Source organism: Balaenoptera ricei, chromosome 20 (assembly GCF_028023285.1).
Source record: "Balaenoptera ricei isolate mBalRic1 chromosome 20, mBalRic1.hap2, whole genome shotgun sequence".
NCBI lineage: Eukaryota > Metazoa > Chordata > Mammalia > Artiodactyla > Balaenopteridae > Balaenoptera > Balaenoptera ricei.
In genome coordinates, this window is record NC_082658.1 from 8,185,886 (window position 1) to 8,208,518 (window position 22,633).

Below are 22,633 nucleotides of genomic sequence, written 5' to 3' on the forward strand. Positions count from 1 at the left end.
CCCACCTTCTACACTCTGCTGTGGATCTCTCACTAGGGTTAATATTCAATTTCTCCGATGAGAAATCACAAAATTTAAGATTGGAAGTACTCACCTTCACCAAGCCTCAATGTCTAAGTTCCTACAAACTTACCTTATTTCTCCACTGATAAGATAGGGAAGAAGGGCCATAAAAGATGAGTTTGGGATAACCATTTGGGGGCTACTTATGAGAAACAGCTGCCCTCACAGATTGGCTCAGGCATGGAGGGAGGAGGCTGGGTTTTAGGCATAGAATGTCATGGGAAGCGCCCTCAGGCTAGGCATTTAATCTCAGCCTGGCATCAAGAACTACAGAACCATGCTCTGTTTTAACATGAAGCTTCATAAAAAATGAACATTTAGATTACACTGTTGGAAGTTTTCCCACTTTATGACCTATGTATAATAATCTGTGTGGCGCTGGGGTGGCTCACAAAATGTATCTGGGAGAAGGTACCCCTAGTGACTTCCTGGTGCCTGGCACATGGCAGGGGCTCTACTCGTATCTGTGGACCCAATGAGTGATACAGAGAACAGCTTTTTTTTTTTTTTAATAATTTATTATTTTTATTTATTTATTTATTTTTGTCTGTGTTGGGTCTTCATTGCTGAACATGGGCTTTCTCTGGTTGCTGTGAGCGGGGGCTACTCTTCGTTGCGGTGCGTGGGCTCCTCACTGCGGTGGCTTCTCTTGTTGTGGAGCACGGGCTCTAGGCGCACGGGCTCAGTAGTTGTGGCCCATGGGCTCAGTAGTTGTGGCTCACGGGCTCTAGAGCGTAGGCTCAGTAGTTGTGGTGCACGGGCTTAGTTGCTCCATGGCATGTGGGATCTTCCCGGACCAGGGCTCGAACCCGTGCCCCGTGCATTGGCATGCGGATTCTTAACCACTGCGCCACCAGGGAAGCCCCGCAGAACAGCTATTGATCTCGTATCTCAGGCAGGGGCCTCCCAACTGGCCTCATTCTTTCACGTTCCGTCCGTCTTTCCCTCCAGTATGTCTAGTCCACCCTCTACATCCACACAGCAGGTCCCCTGGTTAAAAGCCTCCAGGGCTTTCCACTGTTTATAAGCCCAAACTCCTTAGCCTGATGTGGCCTGAGTCTCCCTCTCCATCTCCCTGCTTTCTCCAGGCCACACCCTAGGTCTGTGGCTTTCTGAGCTGTTTGCCATTTGCTGAAAATGACATGGCTTTGTTTTGTTTTGTTTTTTTGGCCGCGCCATGCGGCATCTTAGTTCCCCCACCAGGGATTAAACCCGTGCCCCTGTGGTGGAAGCGCAGAGTCTTAACCACGGGACCACCAGGGAAGTCCCGACATGGTTTTCTATGTCTGAGAATCTTTGTAATTTTCACTGTGATTTCTTCTTTGTCCTGTGAATGGTTAGAAGTGTGCTGCATGATTTCTAAACTTTGGGAAATTTCTAGAGACCTATTATTGATTTCGAACTTAATTCCACTTTGTGAGAGAACACACCCTAAGTGAGTTCAATCCTCTGCTATGTGTTGAGACACACTTGGTGGCCCGGCATGTGATCTATGTAGGTAAATACCCTATATGCACCTGAAAAGAACATGTGTTCTACAGTTTGGGGGCGTGTGTTTTACATCTGTTGGTTAGATCGTTTGTTAGTTGTAGTCAAATTCTCTATTACCTTAATTATTTTTCATCTGCTTGTTCTCTGATTGTGGAGTTTTTTATTTTTCCTTTTAGCTCTTCAACATTTGCTTTCTAAATAGATAGATATCATGTTGGTTCTGTTTCTCCTCTGGAGAACCCTGACCAATACAGGGTCTGGACTGAGTAGAAAGACGCTTCTGCTCATTTTGCAAAGAATGTGTTTTTTTGCAGTTTGAAGTGAGACTTCTCTTGCTCAGTTCCAGAGGTTTTTTTTGTTTTGTTTTTTTAATGTTTCTCTATAAAAACAGGCTGATCCTTGAGGCTCCAAACCTGCTGGACATTTCCTGCAAAAACAAAGACAGCTCTGCTCAGTGCAAGGTGACATTTCCATATTCAACCCAATTTTAGTTTTCAAGTTATAAAAAAAAAAAAATCCTGTTGTTAACTGGACTGCAGTTTCAGCATTAATTATGGAAATATAATCTCCTCTCTTCTAAAAACTAGAAGAGAAAGCACAGGTTCAGCTTTGGCACGAAGAATTGTCCGAGAATGAGCAGAGAAGACAAAGAGTGGTGTGTTTAGAATGGCTCAGCCTTGTCCCCGGGGAATGAATTATTTGGAAGACAAGGTCAGTCTTTGCAACAAAGGAGAACATTTCAGGCAATGATTCAGAACTGTTGCTTCCATGTTGCACTACTCCGACATGAACTTTGGAAAAATATGAGACTTTTCCCTGTTCTCGTTCCCTGAACAGGCCCAAGCAAGCTGAGACTGAATGATCTTTAGTTCTAAAAATAATACCGACTTGGATCTCTAAGCTGATTCTCTCCATAGGGCATCAGAAACCATGCTGGGGGCGAGGGCAAAATACTGGGCAGACAGAGCCGAGCGCGCTGGGAGTGACCCTTCCCAGCTTCAGCAAGGGCAGTGGTAGAGAGCAGCTGCCCTGCCGGCCGCTGGAAAGTCTGAAATGGAACCCAGCATAGAGTCTCAGTAGGACAGAACCTCTTCTGTCATGGGGTTTTCAGGAGCTCTTGGTGGAGGCCTTTGGAGGCATTTCAGGGTATCACCAATACCCATACCTCGTTGAAGACTCTGATTCAAGGTGAGACCATAGTGCCTCCTAGTACCTTCTAGAGTCTGCCAAACAGGAGACATCTCCTCGCCCGTATCTCCAGATTTACAGCAGCACTGGCAAGGTGGGCTCACAGGGAAAGATATGGAAGGAGGAAAAAGGCCTGGGGGAGTCGGGGCTAAGAAGATAGAAGGTTAAACATTAAGGAGACAGGTTACAACAAATCATGGACCAAAATAATTCAGAAAGTTGTAACGTTCCTGGCTCAAGTGTCCTAAGTGTGTCAGGTTCAAGGGGATCCAGGCTCTCTAAAAGCTAAAACCCCCCACATGATACAAATATCCAAAAATAGCTCTCATCCATCCATAAACGGGAAGATTATGTGGTCACTTAATGCCCCAGCTACACCAACTCACTGTCAACAGTGAGACGCTGCAGCGTGTGTAGATGAGTGTTATCTCGGGAGCCAGGCTCTCGGAGCCCACTCTTAACAGCTGTGTGATTCTGAGCAGTTATGTCTCCCTTTGCCTCAGTTTTCTCCCCTGTAAAGTGGGGATAATAATAATTAGTGAGTTAATACATGTCAAACAGAACAAGGTCTGGCACGTATGAACTATTAGGTGAAGGGAGATGGGAAATGTTTATACATATTTATTAGGTCAGAGGCAAACCAGGAAAACAAACCATGTTCTTTCTTTCTTTCTTTCTTTCTTTTTTTTTTTTTTGGCCACGCCTAGCATCTTGTGGGATCTTAGTTCCCTGACCAAGCATTGAACCCGCGCCCTCGGCAGCGAAAGCGCAGAGGCCTAACCACTGGACCGCCAGGGAATTCCCAACACATTCATTATTTTCACAAAGAATTTAATATAGACAATTGGTTAAATGGGTATTGCAGGATAGAAGCGGCAGAAAGCCGACACTGGGAGACCACAGCAAGCAGCTACCCCACCCCCATGAATGGGGAACCAAGAGGACAGGTTGGGATTATGGGATCCTAGAAGCCTGGAGGAGGGGTCCCACGGAGCTGGGACTCGGATCTCCGGCGAGGAGGCACTGCCCAGCTGGTGCGGTACCTCTGAGAGGCACAGAGGCTGGTTCTGGGAGCGCAGGGACACTGGAGCCTGGAACCAGATGTCACCATTGCCAGGGTGGTGCTCGGGTGACCAAGGAACAGACAGGAAGCAGCGGCCTTTTCTCCCCTTCCAGCCGTGCGGGCCCCACTAGCGCCCCTGGCGGCAGAGGCTGGAAGGGAGCGGCCGCGTAGGAGAAACGGGGTTCGCAGCGTCCCAGCAGCATCACGGAGCTGCGTGTGGTCCCCACTCGAAGCACTGCCCCTCCTCTCCTTCCCCACAGCTTCAGGACAGCGGATTGGAGGAGGAAGAGGGTGGGGTGCTCAAGGCCAGAGGTTTAGAGGCAAGCCTGAATGACAGTGTGGCCACAAGAGGGAGAAAGCAGGGCAGGCTGGCATGTGGGTTTTAGCATTGGAGAAGGGGTGGTGGTCCGGCCGCGGCCACGAGAGCCGGGGCTGAGGTCAGACGCGGATGAAGATCATTCTAGGTCGGAGAGAGATTATGGCAGGCGTCCAACTCCCAGGACCTAATGTTTACGCGTTCTCAGAACTTGGAGCCAAGAAGATTGTGAGCGGGGAACAGAGACGTCAGGAGTGGGCTACAGCAGAGGGGGTGTTCAGAGTGGTGAGCCCAGTAGCAGAGGGTCAGAACAGGAAGGGCTTTGCAGGAGGAAGAGAGGTGTTCTGGAGGCCACCTGAGGAGCTGGTAGGACTACACCAGTGGGGGGGCAGGAGGCAGGGCTCTGTCGCCCATGAGGGGGCAGCTCTGGAGTCAGACAGACCTGGACTCAGTCCTGTTCTGCTGCTTCACCTGGGGGAGTCCGTCAACCTGTACCTGCGTTTCTTCATCTGTGGAACGGTGATCACAGTAATACCTGCCTTGGGGTGGTGGTGAGGACTAAATGAGAGGCATGTGTGGCAAGGTGGAGGGAGGTGCCTGGCAGGATCTCTCCTGCTTTCCAAGAATTGCCAGAGCCTACTGCCAAGAATAGAATGCGCCCCACATTCTAAGTTCAGAGAACTACCAGCCGGGGGCTAGCTGGGAGATGCCATGCAGCACTGACTTTAAATCCTGTGTGTAATCCAGCATTTGGCTGGCCTTTGTCTGGTTCCTGGGAGGTCACCTCTAAATCCTTGGAATTTCCTGAGTGATAGGAGTGTCAGTAATTCATGGTGGGCCCCTCCAACTCTATCTGATAGTTTAGGATAAACCACATGATGTTAGCTCAACCTCTGGGGAAGGAAGGGGAGCTGGAGATTGAGTTCAATCAGTGGTCAATGACTTAATCAATTGTGCCTACATAATGAAACCCCAATAAAAACTCTAGACGCCCAAGCTCGGTGAGCTTCCTTGGTTGGCAGTGCTCTGCCAACAGGGTAACGTGTCCCTGAGGACGCCAGAAGCTTCAAGTTTGGTACCACCCCACCCCACCCCGACCTCACCTTAGGTGTCTCTCCCTGTGGCTGGTTCAGATTTGCCTCCTTTTGCTATCATTAAACTGTAATAGCAAGTACAGCGCTTTCCTGAGTTCTGTGAGTCATTCTAGTGAATTATTGAACCTGAGGGGGTAGTGGGAACCCCTGAATTTGTAGCCAGCTGGTCAAAAGTGAGTGTGGCCAGGGGACCCCCAAACTTGCTGCTGGTGTCTGAGGGAGGACAGTCTTGTGGAGGACGGTGGTCTTAACCTGTGAAGTTTGGCCCAACTATGGGTAGTTGGTGTCATGGCATCCTGCCTCAAGAAAAAGGGAGAGAGGAAGGGTGAGAGGCTGCTTCTTCATGAAGGCTTGACTGGCTTTTCTTGAAACCAGGTGGGAGTGAGGGGGGTTGGGGACACAGTGGAGTCACTGTAAAGTGTGTGGGACAGTAGAGAGGAACATCTTGTCTCCCACTTGGCTGTCCACTTGGCCGTGGGCTGGTGGACCTGCCCCGGGGCTCCTGAAGTTTGGACAGTGCCCAGAGGAGCTGGCATGGTGGGCAGTCAGCCAGGAGGCAAAGGACTGGATCCACCCATCCCCTCAGAAGATGGATGCAACCCCACAGCCCCAGAGTCGGATCCAGAGTATGGATGGAATTGCAGATTCTGGGATTTGGGATTGGGGAACCTCCTCAGAGCAATAAATACGGCATGAGGCCACCTCCAAAGGTCAGCAAGAATGTGTAACCAGGGGAGCCCCTTGGGAGAGAGTCTCTGCTGGCAGGCCTGTGGGGTGCCCACTTGTCCACACCAAGTCTAAGGAGCACTGGTTCTCGACCAGGGCAAGGTTGCTCCCAGGGGACATTGGCAATGACTGGAGACATTTTTGGTTGCCCAACTTGGGAAGTACTACTGGCATCTAGTGGGCGGAGGCCAGGGATATTGCTAAACAATGCACAGGACAAGTCCTCACAACAGAGGATAATCCAGCCCCCAGTGTCAATAGTGCTGAGGATGAGAAACCCTGCTCTAGAGAATGAGTTGGGTCAGCAGTAAAGACCCAGGGCACAGGACAGCCGCATCACCGCCCCCAACTAGTCACCACAGGAAACACATCTGTTTTCCATTTCTCTCCCCTCTGCCTCAACCTCATGAAGTAAGCACAGAGGAGTGGGCAGCTTGTGAGAGATGGGCCTCGTCCCTGCTTCAGTGCTGGAGCCTGTGCTTGAGATAAGTTTGACTTTCTTTCTTTCTTTTTTTTTTTTTTTTTTTTGGCCATGCCCACGGCTTGTGGGACCAGGTAATCAAACCCAGGGCCCCTGTAGTGAAAGTGCTGGGTCCTAACCACTGGACAGCCAGGGAATTCCCAAGTTTGAGTTCCTAAATGGACAAGTCTTAAACTCCCAAGTGGGGCTGCCTTAATAACAAAAAAAAAAAGTGACTGGAACAGTGGAATCAGATTGAGGTGCCTTAATGGGGAGTCTTTCACCCAGTGACAAAGGGGGTTTGGACAGAGCACAGCTGGCGGTAGTTACTGGAAACAAACAAACAATCAACCTTTTCTTAATGGGCACTTCAACAAGACAAGTCTTCCTAATGAAACGGGCTAAGTACATGCATTGCTCAGCCCAGTGTCTGGCACAAAATAGGAGCGTGATGAATGTTAGCACTTGTATTAAGAAGGAAGTGGAAAATCAGCAGCTTCTGGGGGTAGAGAGAAGGCTTAAGGATGAACGCCGCCGTCAGGCAGGGTAGCTGGTTTCAGTTAGAGCAAGGAGACCCAACGAAGCTGGGGCGTTGATCAACACGGCGCTGGGGTTCCTGAAAATATATTTGAAGGAATCTTGTTCTTAAGCTACAAACTAGTTTCCTTAAGGGTGAAGCAGTTCCCTAAATTTGTCCCAATTCTCAATTCCTGAGGTAAGTAACTGAGAGTCCCTAAATATGGCCTCCATCAATCCCTCCTCCCCGACCAAGGGGGAAGGACCCTGGTTCCATTCCCTGGAATCTGGGCTGGCCTTAGTGACTTGCTTGAGCTGTAGAATGTGGCACAAGTGATGGCCTGGGACTTGCAAAACCAGGGCATGAGAAGCCACACAGCTTCCGCTGGGTGTCTTGGAATGACACTCTTGAGACATTCCCTCTGGGAACCTAGCTGCCATGTCACATGGAGAGTCCACACAGGCGCTCTGGCCGACAGCCCCAGCTGAACCAGCTGACAGCCTGCCTCAGTGGTCCCACGGGAGGGACCCATCTCAGATGTTCAGCCCATTGACATTGTAATCACATGAGTCCCCAAGTGAGAACCATCCGGCTGAACCCAATCAACCCACAACGGACCCAATAAATTATTGCTTCAAGCCACTACATCTTAGGGTGATCTCTCACTCGGAAACAGATAATTGGAACACTTCCCTAGGGAGTCAAGTACTTGAAAGGTTTTTGAGGAAACATATGGTGCTTTCTTGGATGAAAAATTAATTGTCTTTCTAGTGATTGTCCAAGAAGGGTTTGCACAAGTGGGATATCCGGGCTGGTGGAAAGATACAGGTCAAACACCATGCCAAGCCCAAGTTCTAGCCTAGGCACGGTACCAACTCACAAGCTGGGTAACCCTTGACATGAAAGCATTCCAGCTCCCCCCCACCCCGTCCTCCCCCACCTGCCCGTTTCTTCCTCCTGTCACTCCTTTCCCATTCTTCCGTAAATTTTAAACCACTATTCCAAACAACCACCATAGAAACACAGTCAGGATCTTAGAAATCTGACCTATGTCATGAAGGTACAGTGTGATGAGGTGGAGGGAGCAGGAACTTCCAAGGCTGACCCCCAGTGTGAGAGTCCTCATGGTGGGAAGGTAACTTCATCTTCCTTTCAGGGAAAGTAGAATCCCCCCCGGTAATTAAATACCAATTCGATATTAAGAAAGAGCATTTTCAAAATTGTATTACTGTTCAACAGGGAAATAAGATTTAATTGAGTTTTTTTTAATTCACAAGAGCATCTGCTTTGACGCACCTAGTGGGAGTGAGTGTAATAACTGCAGAGCCTCCCCTCCCCCCATTTTCCTGGAGCCTGGGTGGCAGCCAGCTTTGTCACTGTTCCCACATTCCCAAGCCAGTGTCTGGGAGGATGTGGGGAGAGGCTGTAATAGTATGTGTCATTTCTGTACTATGCCTGACTCATTTCCAGACGTGCAATAGTCAATGGGACTCATGACAATTCATGATGCTCCTGAATAAGAAAGTTTTTCGTGGCAGTTACAGAATCTCTGGGAGGCCTTTGAGTTTGCCTGCCTGCTTGGAAAACAGGCTTCAGATCCTCCTTTTATGCTAAGTCAGTAGTTCCCACATTTGTCTGCATATTTATTTATTTATCTGTTTTTAATTTTTAAATTTTTTGGCCTTGCTGCACAGCATGTGGGATCCTAGTTCCCCGACCAGGGATCAAACCTGCGTTCCCTGCGTTGGAAGCGCAGAGTCTTAACTGCTGGACTGCCAGGGAAGTCCTGTCTGCATATTAGAATCACTTCAGAGCTTTGAAAAACTCTGAAGCTCGGGCCACACTCCAGACCAGTTAAATCATAATCTCTGGGGGTGGGACCCAGGTATCTGTAGTACTGAAGCTCCACCAGGGGGTTCTGATGTGCTGACTAGTTTGGGAGCTGAGGTGCCAAATGACCCAGAAAGGAGATGGGTCCATCAGCAGATCCCGTGGCTATTGCCAGCTGCCTCCTGCTTTCCTTTAGGAATATCCCGAGGCCAAACCCACTTAGAGCCCTCAGCCCTTACCACGTCTGAGCCATTTGGAAGAGCCTTCACAAATAAAAAAGGCTGGATTTAAAATTTTTCCATCTCTAATGGATTTTCACTTTGTTTAAATTTTAAGTATTTTTTCCCAAATATAAAAATACACTGCATGAGTGGTTATCTTGTGCGGGGCGGCGAATGGCTGGGAGGGAGCACCAGGGGTTTCTAGGATGTGCTCTTTTATTAATGCAGGTGTATTGGTGCATAAATTCATAGTTTATGATCTGTGTGCTTTCCTGTATATATTTATACTTCAATAAAAACTCCACACAGCAAAGTGCTTCAGTTATACACACACACACACACACACACACACACACACACACATACACATTCTTAAAAAAAAACAAACCTCACACATATTGCATAACTATGGGGGGAAATACAGAGAAATGAAAAGAAAATAACAGTGACCAAAGATCGGCATTTAGGGCCTCCACAAGGTGACACTACTTTTGAGACAAGATAAGTCCCTCCAAATAATGCCACCAAAGCACTGGCGGCCATCCCTCACCCCTGAAAGAAGAGGGAAGGACCTCTGAATGGTTCCATGAGGCTGACATTACTGGACTCCGAATAATTTAGTGACAAGGAGAAAGATTCTCTCTTTGATCTAATCGGGCTCATCTGAGCCCTCTTCTGACTAGGTCTCAAACCCTGGGCTTCTGTGTCCTGTTTTGCAGAATCCAGTTCTAGCAAGAATCCTGCTAAGTCAGTTTAGCCAGAATCCCCCATCCTCCATGTCTGGTCACCTTCAATATCTGTTGAGGTTCCCCATCCTCCACCACCCTGGGGTGATGTCTGAGCCCCCTGGCCTGCCTTCAGCAAGTTCAGGTAGGTCGGTTTAGCAAAAATCTTCCCTTTCCCCTGATGTTTCCTCTTAGTAATCTTCCATCCACTGACCCCAATCTGCTCCCTGGCTATACATTCCCACCTTTCCTTATATTCACAGTTGAGCCCAATCTCTATTCCCTCCCCCACCGCTGCAAGACCCCAGGTAGTGGTCCCTGCCCCCATCAAGATGGTCCTGAAGAAAGTCTTCCTTACCCTTCTTTAACAAATGCCTGGAATAAATATTTAACACCACCCAAATCAGAATTTCAACTGCATCCTTAGAAATGGACTTTTTGTGCATCACAAAAGAATGATCCTGAAAGGGTCATGGCTGGTTCAAGTCCCTCATTTAAAAAAATAAAATAAAATTTGGGAATTCCCTGGAGGTCCAATGGTTAGGACTCTGCACTTTTATTGCCGAGGGCGCAGGTTCAATTCCTGGTCAGGGAACTAAGATCCCACAAGCCAAGGCGTGGCCAAAAAAAAAAAGCCAGTAAAAAATAAATAAATAAATAAAATAAATGTACATTAAAAAAAAATTCAGATGAATGCACATAACATAAAATAAACAAGTCAGTGGCATTTAGCACATTCACAATGTTGTGCAACCATGACCTCTAACTAGTTCCAAAACAAAACCAATAATAAAACTATCACCCTAAAATAAAATCACCCAAGATAAAACCCATATCCATTAAGCAGTGTCTCCCCATACCCCTGGCAACCACCAATCTGCTTTCTGTCTTTATGGATTTACCTATTCTGGACGTTTCATTTAAATGGAATCACACAATATGTGGCCTTTTGTATATGGCTTCTTTCACATAATGTTCATGTGGTTCATGCACACGGTAGCATAGATCAGGACTTCATGCTTTTTACAGCCAGATACTATTCCTGAGTATGGATATGCCACATTTCTTCTACCCATTCATCTGCTGATGGACACTTGGATTGTTTCTACCTTTCCGTTATTGTGAATAGAGCTGCTATGAACATTCGTGTACAAGTTTTTGTGTGGACACATGTTCTCAGTTCTCTTGGGTAAGTACCCAGGAGTGAAACTGCTGGGTCATGCGGTAACTCTATGTTTAACTTTTTGAGGAAACTTGCGTCTCTCCTTTTTTTGGGGCGGGGGGGGGGCCGCCACGTGGCATGCGGAATCTTAGTTCCCCAACCAGGGATGGAACCCGCACCCCCTGCAGTGGAAGCTCGGAGTCTTAACCACTGGACCGCCAGGGAAGTCCCAAGTCTCTCCTTTCTAAAAGATATTTTTCAGGAATTCCCAGATGGTTCAGTGCTTAGGACTCCACGCTTTCACTGCCAAGGGCTCGGGATCCCACAAGCCATGTGGCTCAGCCAAAAAGAAAAAAAAAAGATATTTTTCTTGGGGGTAGACAGGAGGTTCAGTTAGGAATTTGGAATTAACAGATACACACCACTACATATAAAATAGAAAAACAAGGACCTACTGTATAGCACAGGGAACTATATTCAATATCTTGTAATAACCTATAATGGAAAAGAATCTGAAAAAAGAATATATGTATATGTATAACTGAATCACTTTGCTATACACCTGAAACTGATCCAACATTGTAAATCAACTATACTTCAATAAAAAAAAAATTTTAAGATATTTTTCTCAAGGGCTGGTGGGTACTCCAGATTTGTTTTCCACATCTCTTAGGACCATTTCTTCATGGGCGACCTGCTAGTCTTTGTTAAGTACACACAATATCCAAGTCTTGGTTTAGAATTAGAATTAGGCTTCTGCTATTCCACTCAGGGTCCTCAGCATTTCAGAAATGCCTGAGACCTCAGAGACCTGGCCTTCAGTGTCCTGGGGTTTGCTTGTCTCCGGGCCGCCACTCAGCCTCTCCCCAGCCTGTGTGGCTCCTGCACCACTAATGGCTGCAAATCGGGATAACAGAGCCACCCCTGAGGACTCAACACACCTCTCCCCTTAGGATAACACTTACCCCTGCCAAGAGATGAAGGCGGCAGATCCGATTCCACGCTAATCATATTTTGCAGTTAGACTGTCTTCCCTCCTTAAGTGCTCAAAGTTCTCAGCCTGAGAACCAAGTGGTCACAGATACTTGTCACATGGCAACTGGAACCTCAGCTTAAAATGATAGGATCCTTGTGCTTGTTTGCAAATACCAAGTTCTGATGCTATGGATTTTTCTAGGTCACGCCGAGTCAGGAAGATGGATGTGTCCTTCTAACTCTGCACCAGAGCCGTCAGTCTGTCCCTCCCTCCCGGGACCCATCAGCCTGCTGCGTGGAGCCAGGAGGAGGTGGGGTGTTGGACTGTGTCCTTCCTGGGCTCTGCATCACTGCAGCAGCCACGTGGCACCCAGATGGGGCTCCCTCCCCTGGATCCGCCAGAGGGATGCAGTTGGGAGAGCAGCCCACAAGCATTTCTCTCGAGGACTTCTGTGTACAGAACCGCACCGACTGCAGCTCTAGGAAGGAGACAGCAAGAGAAAAGAAAGGATATGTTGTTCAGCCCCCACCTATAAGCTCCTCACCGCTCAGGAGCGTTCTCCAAGCCCATTCCATCTTTTGTTTGTTTTTTAAAAAAAATTTCACTCCTTAGTCTGTAAGCTTTGACAGGTAATCACTAGGTTCCCCATTCTGTTTTGAAACAGGGAGTTTCAGAGGAGGCTGCTAGGATCATCTGATGGTGCCTTGAAGGAGAAATGACATCTCAACTCATTTTCAAGATGCTGGTCACGTTGCTGTGGTCAGCGCTTTCGGGCAATGAGCAAAAAGAACAACGAGCCGCTTTTGGAAATGGTTCTCCTGTCGGATCAGCACAGCATCGCTCCCTTGGCTGCACAAAGCCTTGGGGGCACACGTGTGGAATGAGGTTACGGTGTCCCTTGCCCTGGGCCCCTCTCCTCGACCCCTGTCCAGCCCATCCTGTATACTCATTACTTAAACTACCAAGGTTGTGTCTGGAAAGAATCGAAGGGTTTGACCTTCAGGAGGCCAGCCTCCAGGAAAGGGGAATTTCTATTCTCAGGATGTGGGTAATGAGCATCGGGCAGGCAAGCCCACTCCAGGCTCCCTCTCTTTGCAGCTTGGCAAAGAAGCGCGCTGGCCCCTCTTCTGCCTCCAACAAATTGGCTTCTGCGGAGGAGGCCTGAGTGGCTGCACCGTTTGGATAAAAGACGAGAGAGGGACGCGTCCCCAGGTGGCCACCAGGGGCCAGCAGGGCGCCTCGAAAGGGCGTTCCCAAGGCACAGTGAGCATCTCCGGAGGGGGTGAGCTAGGACTTCACCTTTGCTCGGAGGAAGGGATCCATCCGCAGGTACCAGGAAACCACCCTAGACCATTAGCGCAAACGCACTGTGTCCAGCCCGCTGTCTGTTTGCTTTGGGAACAACCCAAGGACATAGCTTAGCTTCAGAGAGATGTGAAAGTGGAAAACATTGCACAACAAAAAGCCCCCGGAAAACTGTGACACACCCATCCCCTCGGCCTGGACGCCAGGCTACTACCAGATAAAAGCGGCTCAGCTCTCCTGCTGCCCCACCAACCAACCGTAGAGGGGCCGGGTCCCTCTTCCCGCTTCCCAGAAGTTCTCCTTTTGGGAATCACCCAAAGCACCCAAAGCAGTTTGACACATGGCTGATGGCTTCTCTTCCCTTAAATGAGAAGGTTCACCAGTTACACAGTGTCTCCGAACCAGTATAAGCCAGTATAAATAAGTGATTACAAAGCACAGTTGGGTGGGGTGAGGACTGGCCGTGGCCTCAGAAGGGGATCATCTCTCCCCTCACAAGTATCCAGGATGGGGGATTGGGCGCTGGAGACCAGGCCAGAGCCCATGCTGGGCCCAGACCAGAGCTGATGTCAGCGGGAGCCTGTGGAAGGCTCCTAGCCACGGTTCTCCACGTGGCTGGCCTGGTCCAGCCTTACCACAGAGGACAGAAGTAGCTGGACTGTCAGGTCACATGACAGGAGCTGAGCGGACCGCACATTTTGTGTAATACCCAGCAGGCTGCGCCCTGTGGTAAGCCCTTCCTGCCAGGCTGGAAATGGATGGGCTGGTCTGCTCCCCACCCCTTCCTCAGGTGAAAAGTCGTTTGCACACCTATAATTACTATATTTAGTGAAGATGTCAATTTCTCTCTCTTGGGTAATTTTTTTTTTCTCTCCTGGGTAATTAAAATAAAATGGAAACCAGCTTTCTTTGCAGGGGCCTCTGCCAGATGAGTCAAAGACCAAAAAGTCTACAGAATCAGGTGTCGATGACCTCAGCAAGAGTATTTTCGGTCCCACCACGACAAATGCTTATTTGGGGGAAACTAAGTTCCTGGTTTGTGTTCAGTTGGTAGCACTGGGGAGGTGAGGAATGCTAGAACGAAGGTTCTGTAGCCAAGTAAGGACACGGTTCCCAGACTTTTCCTACCCAGCTGTGGTTAGCAAAATAACAGCCCCCCAAAGACGGCTGTGTCATAATCCTTGGGACCCATGCATATGTTACCTTATATGGCAAAAGGGATTTTGCAGATGCTATTAAGTTAAGGCTCTTGAATGAGGAAAGTATCCTAGTTTAGCCAGGTGGGGCCAATGTCATCACAGACAGGAGACCCTGCAAGAGGGAGGGAGAAAGGTCAAAGTCAGAGATGTGACAGCAGAAGCAAAAGTCAGACGGAGACCTGAAGATGCTATACTGCCACTTTGGAGGTGAAGGAAGGGGTCCTGAACCAAGGAATGCAGGTCTCTAGAAGCTAGAACAGGAAGACAGCACAGCCCTGTCAATCCGTTTTAAACTTCTGACCTTCAGTACTGCAGGATAATAAATTGGTACAGCAATAGGAACCCAGTACACTAACACAAAACTTAGCTTTGTTCTTCCGAGGACTGGGGAATAAACGCATCTGCTCAGGATGCCAGAGATGCCATAAGCCAAGTTGTGAGGTAAGATCTGAAAGCCAAGGTAGCCGGGGCAGTGTGCAAGCCTGGGCAAAGCCACCCGGCAGCCAGCGCAGATATAAACGATTCCTCCCAACAGCGGAGGTGGGCAGGTCCAGCTCCCAGACACCTTTCCTGCGACACCCACACGAGCGTGCACTGTCGTCCTCTTTGGGGACACCTAGTATTGTTAGATTTTTTAGTTTAAAATGGATACCTCCATTCACACTAGAGTCCTAATAACTTATTGGTTTTCCCTCCCAGAGTAATTTGCTTTCGAAAAAGAACATGCCCAACAGAAGAGAATGCAGAGCCTAAAAGAACAAATCTCAGCCAGATCTTTCACAAGGGAAGAGGGCCATGTGACGAGGAAGGCAGAGTCTGGGTGATGCATGTACAGGTCAAGGAACACCAAAGTTTGCCAGCCAGCCACCAGAAGCTAGGAGAGCAGCCTGGAACAGACCCCCCCCCCCCTCACAGCCCTCAAAAGGAACCGACCCTACCAACATCTTAATCTTGGATTTCTTGAGAACAGTGACGCAGTAAATTTCTGTTAAGCCACCCAGTTTGTGGTACCTTGTTATGATGATCCCAGGAAACTAATACAAATGCCTTCAGATGCCGGGCAAGCAGCTGAAATGAATGAAGTGGGTGAGGCTCGCAGGCTTCCATGGGGAGGGCTGTGCCCGCGAATTTCCCTGAAAGGGATGTGTCCCTCTCAGCAGGCCTGCAGGTGAGGGTGTGTGGCAGGCAGAGCCCAGAGGCCCAGAAGAGACTTTGGTTCCCAGCCCTGGCGAGGACACCCGTGAGGAGAAGTAGGCCACGCAAGAGGTAGAGTTGGGCTCACTCCACCACACCCAGAGTGGCTGAACCAACGCAGAGACAGAAACTCGGAACATTCCCTGCAAGCAGCCAAGAATCTTGTGTGACCAGTCTGCTCTCCTGGATGTCCATGTGGACATCCACGTGGCATGCTCTTCCACGCCCAGCCAGCCACCCTCAATGCCTGGCACGGTCACCAGGAGCTCAGAATGGAAAACCACGTCTGGGGCTGTCCCAGAACACAAGTCTTAAAAACAGTTTGCAGGACATTGCTGCAAACTGCGGTCCAGTGGTTAAGACTCCACGCTTCCAATGCAGGGGACAGGGGTTCGATCCCTGGTCGGGGGACTAAGATCCCACATGCCGCGCGGTGCGGCTAAAACAACAACAACCAAAACCAACCAAACAAAAAAAACCAACAACTACACAGTTTGCAGGGCTGGATACCTCCCTTCCCCTGCCCTTGCAGCCTCCGAGGCAGAAAGGACTTGAGGTCAAGGGAGGCCTTGAGGTCCTCCAGTTCAACTTGGGAGCTGAAAACCTCAGGAATAGGTGAGATGGCAGGAAGCCTCTCCTAATAAAAGCAAGTCATTTGCCATCTGGCGGCCTTGGCTCCAAGTTTCCAGAGAGCCGGGCCAGGCGCAGTGAATGCCTGCTTTCTTTCTTTGAAGAAGAAAAAAAAGGGGGTTCTCAGGTGTGTCCACCTGGGAAGGCTGCCCTCAAGGAGGAAGGAGGGTGGCTGGGGGAGATGGAAAGGCAGTCTCTTTCACCTGGGAGACAGGTGTTACCTGCGGGTTGGCAATCAGCACAGATCAAGCCTGACTCCAGCGGCCCGTGGCCACAGCAGCTAGTTGCTTAATCAGAACCTGGATAATGAAGCCTGGAGAGGGCTTCGGGTTGCTTCCTCTTTCCCAGGGAGACCGAGCAGCTGGGTTACGGGGGCAGCTCTGTGGCAAGCAACCCACCCGGCCGACAGATACTCAGATATCAGCTAGAAGCCTGGGGTCAGCTGGGCCTCTCAGCCTGGGGTTTGGGACCTGTGTTTGCTTCTCAGTTCTGTCGGGAACTGGTTCAGTGGCTTAGCCTAGACCCTTCACCTCTCAGGGTTTCAGTTCCCCGTCATCAAAAGGGGCAAAGCATCTTGCTCTTGCTCAATCCTGTCTCTTGGGCCAGGGATGCTGATGAGTGTTTCTGGAGATGAAATAAAGCTCTTTAGAGAGGGGCTGGAGGGTGGTGTGGGCCTGGAGGGAGGCAGCCTGGAGGGGGGAGGTGACGGACAAGAATGAGGAGGGCAGAGCAGGGACCGTGGGGGTGGGGGCGGGGGCGAGGCCGCTGGGAGGACAGAGGAGCCATTGTGCGGACTGGAACTGGGGCCAGAGGGCTCGGCCCTTCACCTCCCTCCCACTGGGCCCCCGGAGGCCGGATAATGAACCCAGCAGGCTGCTCCGCCTCCCTCGTCGCTTGGTTTCCAGTCAACCTCGCCCCCGTCCGGCCCCACGACCCCAGGGGCTCCAGCCCGGGGTGCTGGGAGGCGGAGGGACCCAGGGGCAGGTGGGCTTTCTCCCTCCGGACTCGTGCACAGCCAGGTCTTCCTTTCCCGAGGGCCTCAGTTTCCCACCAGACTCCAAGGTTTAAGGCAGCGGCTTTTCAGGACTGATGGAAGTGCCCTCCCGAGCGAGGGAGAAGGGGGAGGCTGCCCTGGCGGTCTTCGCAGCACCCTCCCTCCAAGACTGAGATCTCGGGGAGCACCCCGCCCGCGCCCCACGTCTTCTAGGCGCCAAAGCCCTGACTTTGACCGGAGTCCTGGCAGGAGGAGAAGGCAGGCGAAGGGGGAGGAGAGGGATCGAGCCCCGGCTCCCGCAAGGAGCCCCCTCCTCCCGCAGGCGCTTGAGTCCCCGCGTCGCGTGACCGCGGCACTGCGGCTGCAGCGCCGCGCTCCCCTCCTGGCGCCGGATTCCTGGGGGTTGCGGGTGGGGGCCTGTAGGTTCAAGATCAGACCTCGGCGGACCCCCACCGCGTCCCTGCGAGAGGGTGATGCCGCCCCGCCCCCGCTTCCTCTCCCGGTTCCTAGTTTCGCATAGTTTCTCGACCCGTGAAAGCGTCGCTGAGTCACCTTCCCGGAACACGCTCGGGACGCTCAGGACCCAGCCAGGGCTGCCCGGGGGCCACGCAGGGCGGAGGTGGCCACCACCCGGACGCGTGCCAGGCCAACGCGTCCCAGCCTGCGCCTCCCCTCTACGTGGGGACACTTGGGCCCCGCCCTCCCCCCCCCCCCAGGTGTTGGGAAACGGGGCCGGGCCGCCTGGGTCCTCTGTAAGAGGAGATGCGGCGGAGGCGCGCCCGAGTTACCGGGGCCGCAGAGACCTGCCTCTTCTCGACTTAAGAGACAATGGGAAGAGAGAGGTGTGAGCGGGTGTCGGTGGGGGCAGGTGTGGGCGCGTGAGCACTTTGCAGCCTGTGCCTGTACCACCTCAGCCTCCTACAGTGGTTTGGTTTTTCCTAACTTTGGCCCTACCTGGTCAGGTCGCCAAGTCCGCTTTGGTAACTTCCTCCTCTGGGTCGCCGCAAACAACTCCCCAGGGAGTTTACTCGAGTTGGTCGCGGACAAGTTCAGGTCAGACACTCACTTGCTGGTGATACGTTTATCACACAAGCACCGATACACGAGTCCCGGGTCCGTTTGCATCTTCCCGCTGAGCCAGTGGGGGCGGCGGAGGACACGCCCCCGATGCTTGGCTGCCCAATGCGGATGGGGACCCCTAGGCCTGTTTACACCGCCAAGCTCCTCTCAGGTGCGTGAGGGGCGTGGGCCTGAATCGCCCGCTGCGGAGCAGCTTCTCTGGCCCAGGCGAGCCTCGATGTTGTCCTCTGCGAAAAGGATCCAACTTTTGAGGTTCTTGACAAGGCTCCCTCCTCTGGACCGCATCCCCCCGCGCCGGTCGCCCGCCCTCCCCGGGACCGCTCGCCTGGCTGCCTCAGGCTCGGTGGCTGCGCTGCAGAGCTGCTTGGTCGGGAGGCTAAAAATAACTCTCTCGGGGAGAACTGGAGCGGCTGGAGAGACGCCCCGGCACGGAGCGTGGGGCACCCGGCGGGGTCTGAGCCTCGAAACCCGGGTGGGATGGGGCGGGGCGCGCGAAGCGGGCGCTGCTTGCCCGGAGCCGGCAGCGGGGCCAGTTCTGGGGCGGAAGGTCGCAGCGTCCAGGGACAGCCGAGGGTCTGCCCGGAGCCCTACCCGGGGGCCGCTCCGACCTTGGGCGCCGAGGCGAAATCGCGTGGGGCCCGCGCCTCGGCCTGCGCTGCGCGTTCACCCTCGCGCGCCCGGGACGCTGCGCTCGCGACGCGCCGCTCGTGGCCGGGCCTGGGGCTCCGCGCCTCGCCAACGGCCTCCACCTCTCCTGCCGGGCCGCGGCGCCGCCTTCCGCCGGTCGCCTACTCCCAGCGTCCCGGGACCCAGCCAAAGGGCTGCGCGTGGCCGAGCCGTGGGCGCTGACCGTGCGGGGGTCGGCGAGGTGAGGCCGGGGACAGGCGGGCTCCAGCTGTGCCGGGCGCGGGTTCCTCCCCCGCAAACGCGGGGAGCGCGGGGCGTGGCCAGGCCGGGCGGCGAGGCACAGGTCCCTCCCCGAAGTTGAGACAAAAGTTTGAGGCCGGAGACAGCGGGGCCGTGCAGTCAGCGTTTGCCCGGCGCTCCAGTTGTCCCTCAGATGTGAGGCTGAGCCCGGGACAAGCCGCGTTCAGCCCTAGGCCACTGTGGGGAACGGAGGTGGCGCTTCCCCAGCAAAGCGGACCGACTGGGTAGGGCTGGCCGCCCGCCCTGTCCTCTCGCCGTGCGTGGCTCCTGGGCGGTCGGGGGAAACTGCCGTGCACCGCATGGCCTCCGCGCCCACTCGGCTCCGGCCGAGGGAGGCGGCGGCTGGCGGCCGGGCTCCGGCTCAGCTCTTGCGCGACTCCGGCGCTGCTCCCACGAGCGCTGCGCACGGCGCCGCAGAGCCTGTTCCTAGAGGCGCGCGCGGCGACTCCGGCCGCTCCGGAGCTCAGGGTAGAGGACACGGCGACCCCGCTGTTTCGGGGCGGGGATCGCTCGCCCCGAACTTCGCGCCCTGCGATGTCCACTCACGTTCTGGGATTTTCACGCAACTGGACTCCCCTCCCCCTGGCAGCGCCCAGGGGGTGAGGACCTGATCCCCCGGAGAGAGCCACGGGGCTCTGACTCATCGTCGGGCCGGAACCCGAGGCCCCAGGAAAGAAAGCCCCTCAGGAGGAGACCCTTTGCCTCTGGGGGTGGGAGCTCAGTTCTAGGACGGGAGCGCCCTTGGTGGCACTGGACCTCGGCTCTCTGGACCTCTCGGAAAACTAGGCGATGCCGGAGGCGCGTGGTCCCAGGACCTAGCAGGGCGCCCCCCCCCCCACCTCAGGGGGCCGCTGCGGACTCCACCAGCGCTGTCTCCTCTCCCTCAGATCCGGCAACCGCAGGGAATGACGCGGGTGCCCCTACAGCCCCGGCTCCGGGCGGGGAGGGCGAGCCCCACAGCCGGCACCAAGACGCCCGCCTGGGCAGCACCGATAAGGAGCTGAAGGCAGGAGCCGCCGCCGCGGACAGCGCCCCGACAGCGCCGGGGACCCCCTGGCAGCGAGGGCCTCGGGTCGCGGTTATGGATGCAGGTTTGTGGGGGCCTGGCGGGGAAGGCCTGTAGGGGGTTCCCTTCTCTCACTCGCGAGGAAGGTTGGCCCGAGTCAGCTGAACAAAAGAGAGGCTGTGGACGCCCGAGAGAAGCACTTTTCCCGACGAGACCAGAAGCGGGCCGAGCCTGAGGCAACCAAGCTGGCCGGGTGAGGAGCGCGGTCCCGCCGCTGGAGCTCCCCACTGGAGGCCGCTGCCTCTGGTCAGACTCTGTTGGATCAGTTACCCGTGGGTTTCAGGCACCGCGTTTCCACCCCAGTGCCCTTGCTGTGGTCGTCAGCCCCCTAGTGGCCGGTTCGGGTTTGTCTTTACAGCGGGCGGCTCCCGGAACCCGCTCCCAAGGCCCTGCCGAGTGCTGGTGCTGTTAAATCCGCGCGGGGGCAAGGGCAAAGCCCTGCAGCTCTTCCGGAGCCACGTGCAGCCCCTGCTGGCCCAGGCCGATGTCTCCTTCACGCTGACGCTCACTGGTGAGTGTCTCCCCGCGGGGGTGCAGGGAGCATCCCCAGCCAGGGACCCACCCCCAACCCCCAACCCCCACCCCAGCCCCCGCCGTGATAGCCGCGCTGCTCTCTCCGCAGAGCGGCGGAACCACGCCCGGGAGCTGGTGCGGGCGGAGGACCTGAGACGCTGGGACGCGCTGGTGGTCATGTCTGGAGACGGGTTGATGCATGAGGTGAGGCCCGCACCGCGAGGCTGGGCCTGGGTCGTGGGGGTGGGGTGCTTCCCAGGCTGAGGCCACCTGTGCTCCAACAGGTGGTGAACGGGCTCATGGAGCGGCCTGACTGGGAGACCGCCATCCAGAAGCCCCTGTGCAGCCTCCCAGCCGGCTCTGGCAATGCACTGGCCGCTTCTGTGAACCATTATGCCGGGTGAGAGCCCAGGGCCAGAGTGGGCCTCAGTTTCCCCTCAGTGCTGCCCTACTGCCAGGCTTTCTTTCATAAGTTACCACGCGCAGGGGTAACTTCCCTGCCCTCTTCTCTGGAGCCTCGGCCCCTCCGTTCTGGGGCCCTCTCCGTGACTCCAGCTGCTGCCTCCACTTGCTCCGTCACTCCTGCCAACTCCCTAGGGACTCAGTGTCACTTCGCCCGCCCCAACTCCCCAGGAGGAGGAAGGGGCGGACGTGTGAGGGCTCCTGCCCTCCCCATCTGACTTCTCCCCCTGCAGCTACGAGCAGGTGACTAATGAAGACCTCCTGACCAACTGCACACGGCTGCTGTGCCGCCGGCTGCTGGCGCCCATGGATCTGCTGTCCCTGCAAACGGCCTCCGGGCAGCGCCTCTTCTCCGTGCTCAGCCTGGCTTGGGGTTTCATCGCTGACGTGGATCTGGAGAGTGAGAAGTTTCGGCGCCTGGGTGAGATGCGCTTCACTCTGGGCACCTTCCTGCGTCTGGCGGCCCTGCGCACCTACCAGGGCTCCCTGGCCTACCTCCCTGTAGAAACGGTGGTCTCCAAGATGCCCCCCTGCCCCGCTCGGGACCAGCAGGCCCAGCAGGGCCCTGTGGACGCCCACCTGGTGCCCCTGGAGGAGGCAGTGCCCTCTCACTGGACAGTGGTGCCAGAGCAGGACTTCGTGCTGGTGCTGGCACTGCTGCACTCACACCTGGGCAGCGAGATGTTTGCTGCACCCATGGGCCGCTGTGCGGCCGGCGCTATGCATCTGTTCTACGTGCGGGCAGGTGTGTCGCGGGCCACACTGCTGCGCCTCTTCCTGGCCATGGAGAAAGGCAGGCACATGGCGTGTGACTGTCCCCACTTGGTGTATGTGCCCGTGGTTGCTTTCCGCCTGGAACCCAAGGACAGGAAGGGTGTGTTTGCTGTGGATGGGGAACTGATGATCAGCGAGGCTGTGCAGGGCCAGGTGCACCCAAACTACTTCTGGATGGTCAGTGGCTGCAGGGAGTCCCCACCCTCCCTGGAGCCACAGGCCTCACCCAGCCAGAGGCCACCTCCAGCGGAGCACTTATGACTCCGCTGGCCTTGCCGTGCCTTCGTCTGTCTACTTGGTTTCCTCTGAGCTTAGGCCCCTGCCCGCCCCCCCCCAAAGACTGGAGGGACTGTCCACAGCTCACATGGCGGGTCGGGAGGAGGAGGAAGGCTCCTGGAGAAGGCTGGGAAGGACGGCTCTGCCCACCAAAGGCCAGGATGAGGTGCTGGGCTAGGAGTGTGGAAGCCACCATGTTTTGTTTTGCGAGCCCCACCTCTTGAATCAAATCCAAATAAAGCAACATTCCCAGCCTACTGGTCTTATCCTAGGGGTTGGGGAGAGTGGGGTCTTGCTTCTTCCAGGGCTCTAGAATTTAACATGATGCCCAATGGTCCCTCCTGGATGGGGCAATGCACGGTACTGGCCCCTGGGAAGTCA

The 22,633-nt window shown here is 53.9% G+C and overlaps 1 protein-coding gene, 1 long non-coding RNA gene and 1 other non-coding gene across 6 annotated transcripts; 2 read left to right on the forward strand and 1 right to left on the reverse strand.

The window, feature by feature from the left end:
• Positions 1-613: 613 nt before the first annotated feature.
• On the reverse strand, positions 614-19,575 carry LOC132356173 (uncharacterized). 2 transcript variants are annotated; one of them, XR_009499762.1, is made up of 4 exons: positions 18,109-19,575; positions 14,341-14,448; positions 11,822-12,310; positions 614-1,981 (listed from the first exon to the last, which is right to left on the reverse strand). It is a non-coding gene; the product is annotated as an uncharacterized LOC132356173 (long non-coding RNA). The 2 variants fall into 2 exon arrangements; XR_009499763.1 differs by lacking the exon at positions 14,341-14,448.
• On the forward strand, positions 10,217-10,289 carry TRNAK-UUU (transfer RNA lysine (anticodon UUU)). The gene has a single exon. It is a non-coding gene; the product is annotated as a tRNA-Lys (tRNA).
• On the forward strand, positions 18,640-22,506 carry SPHK1 (sphingosine kinase 1). Of its 3 annotated transcripts, none has more exons than XM_059909011.1 (6): positions 18,640-18,686; positions 20,049-20,252; positions 20,586-20,738; positions 20,850-20,944; positions 21,025-21,140; positions 21,436-22,506. In XM_059909011.1, the coding sequence occupies exons 2-6, from the start codon at positions 20,243-20,245 to the stop codon at positions 22,235-22,237; spliced, it is 1,176 nt and encodes a 391-aa protein (XP_059764994.1). In that variant the 5' UTR covers positions 18,640-18,686; positions 20,049-20,242; the 3' UTR covers positions 22,238-22,506. The 3 variants fall into 3 exon arrangements, with proteins under 3 accessions (XP_059764994.1, XP_059764993.1, XP_059764995.1); XM_059909010.1 differs by having other exon boundaries at positions 18,658-18,706; XM_059909012.1 differs by lacking the exon at positions 18,640-18,686 and adding an exon at positions 19,405-19,760 and having other exon boundaries at positions 20,029-20,252.
• The last annotated feature ends 127 nt before the right edge of the window (positions 22,507-22,633 follow it).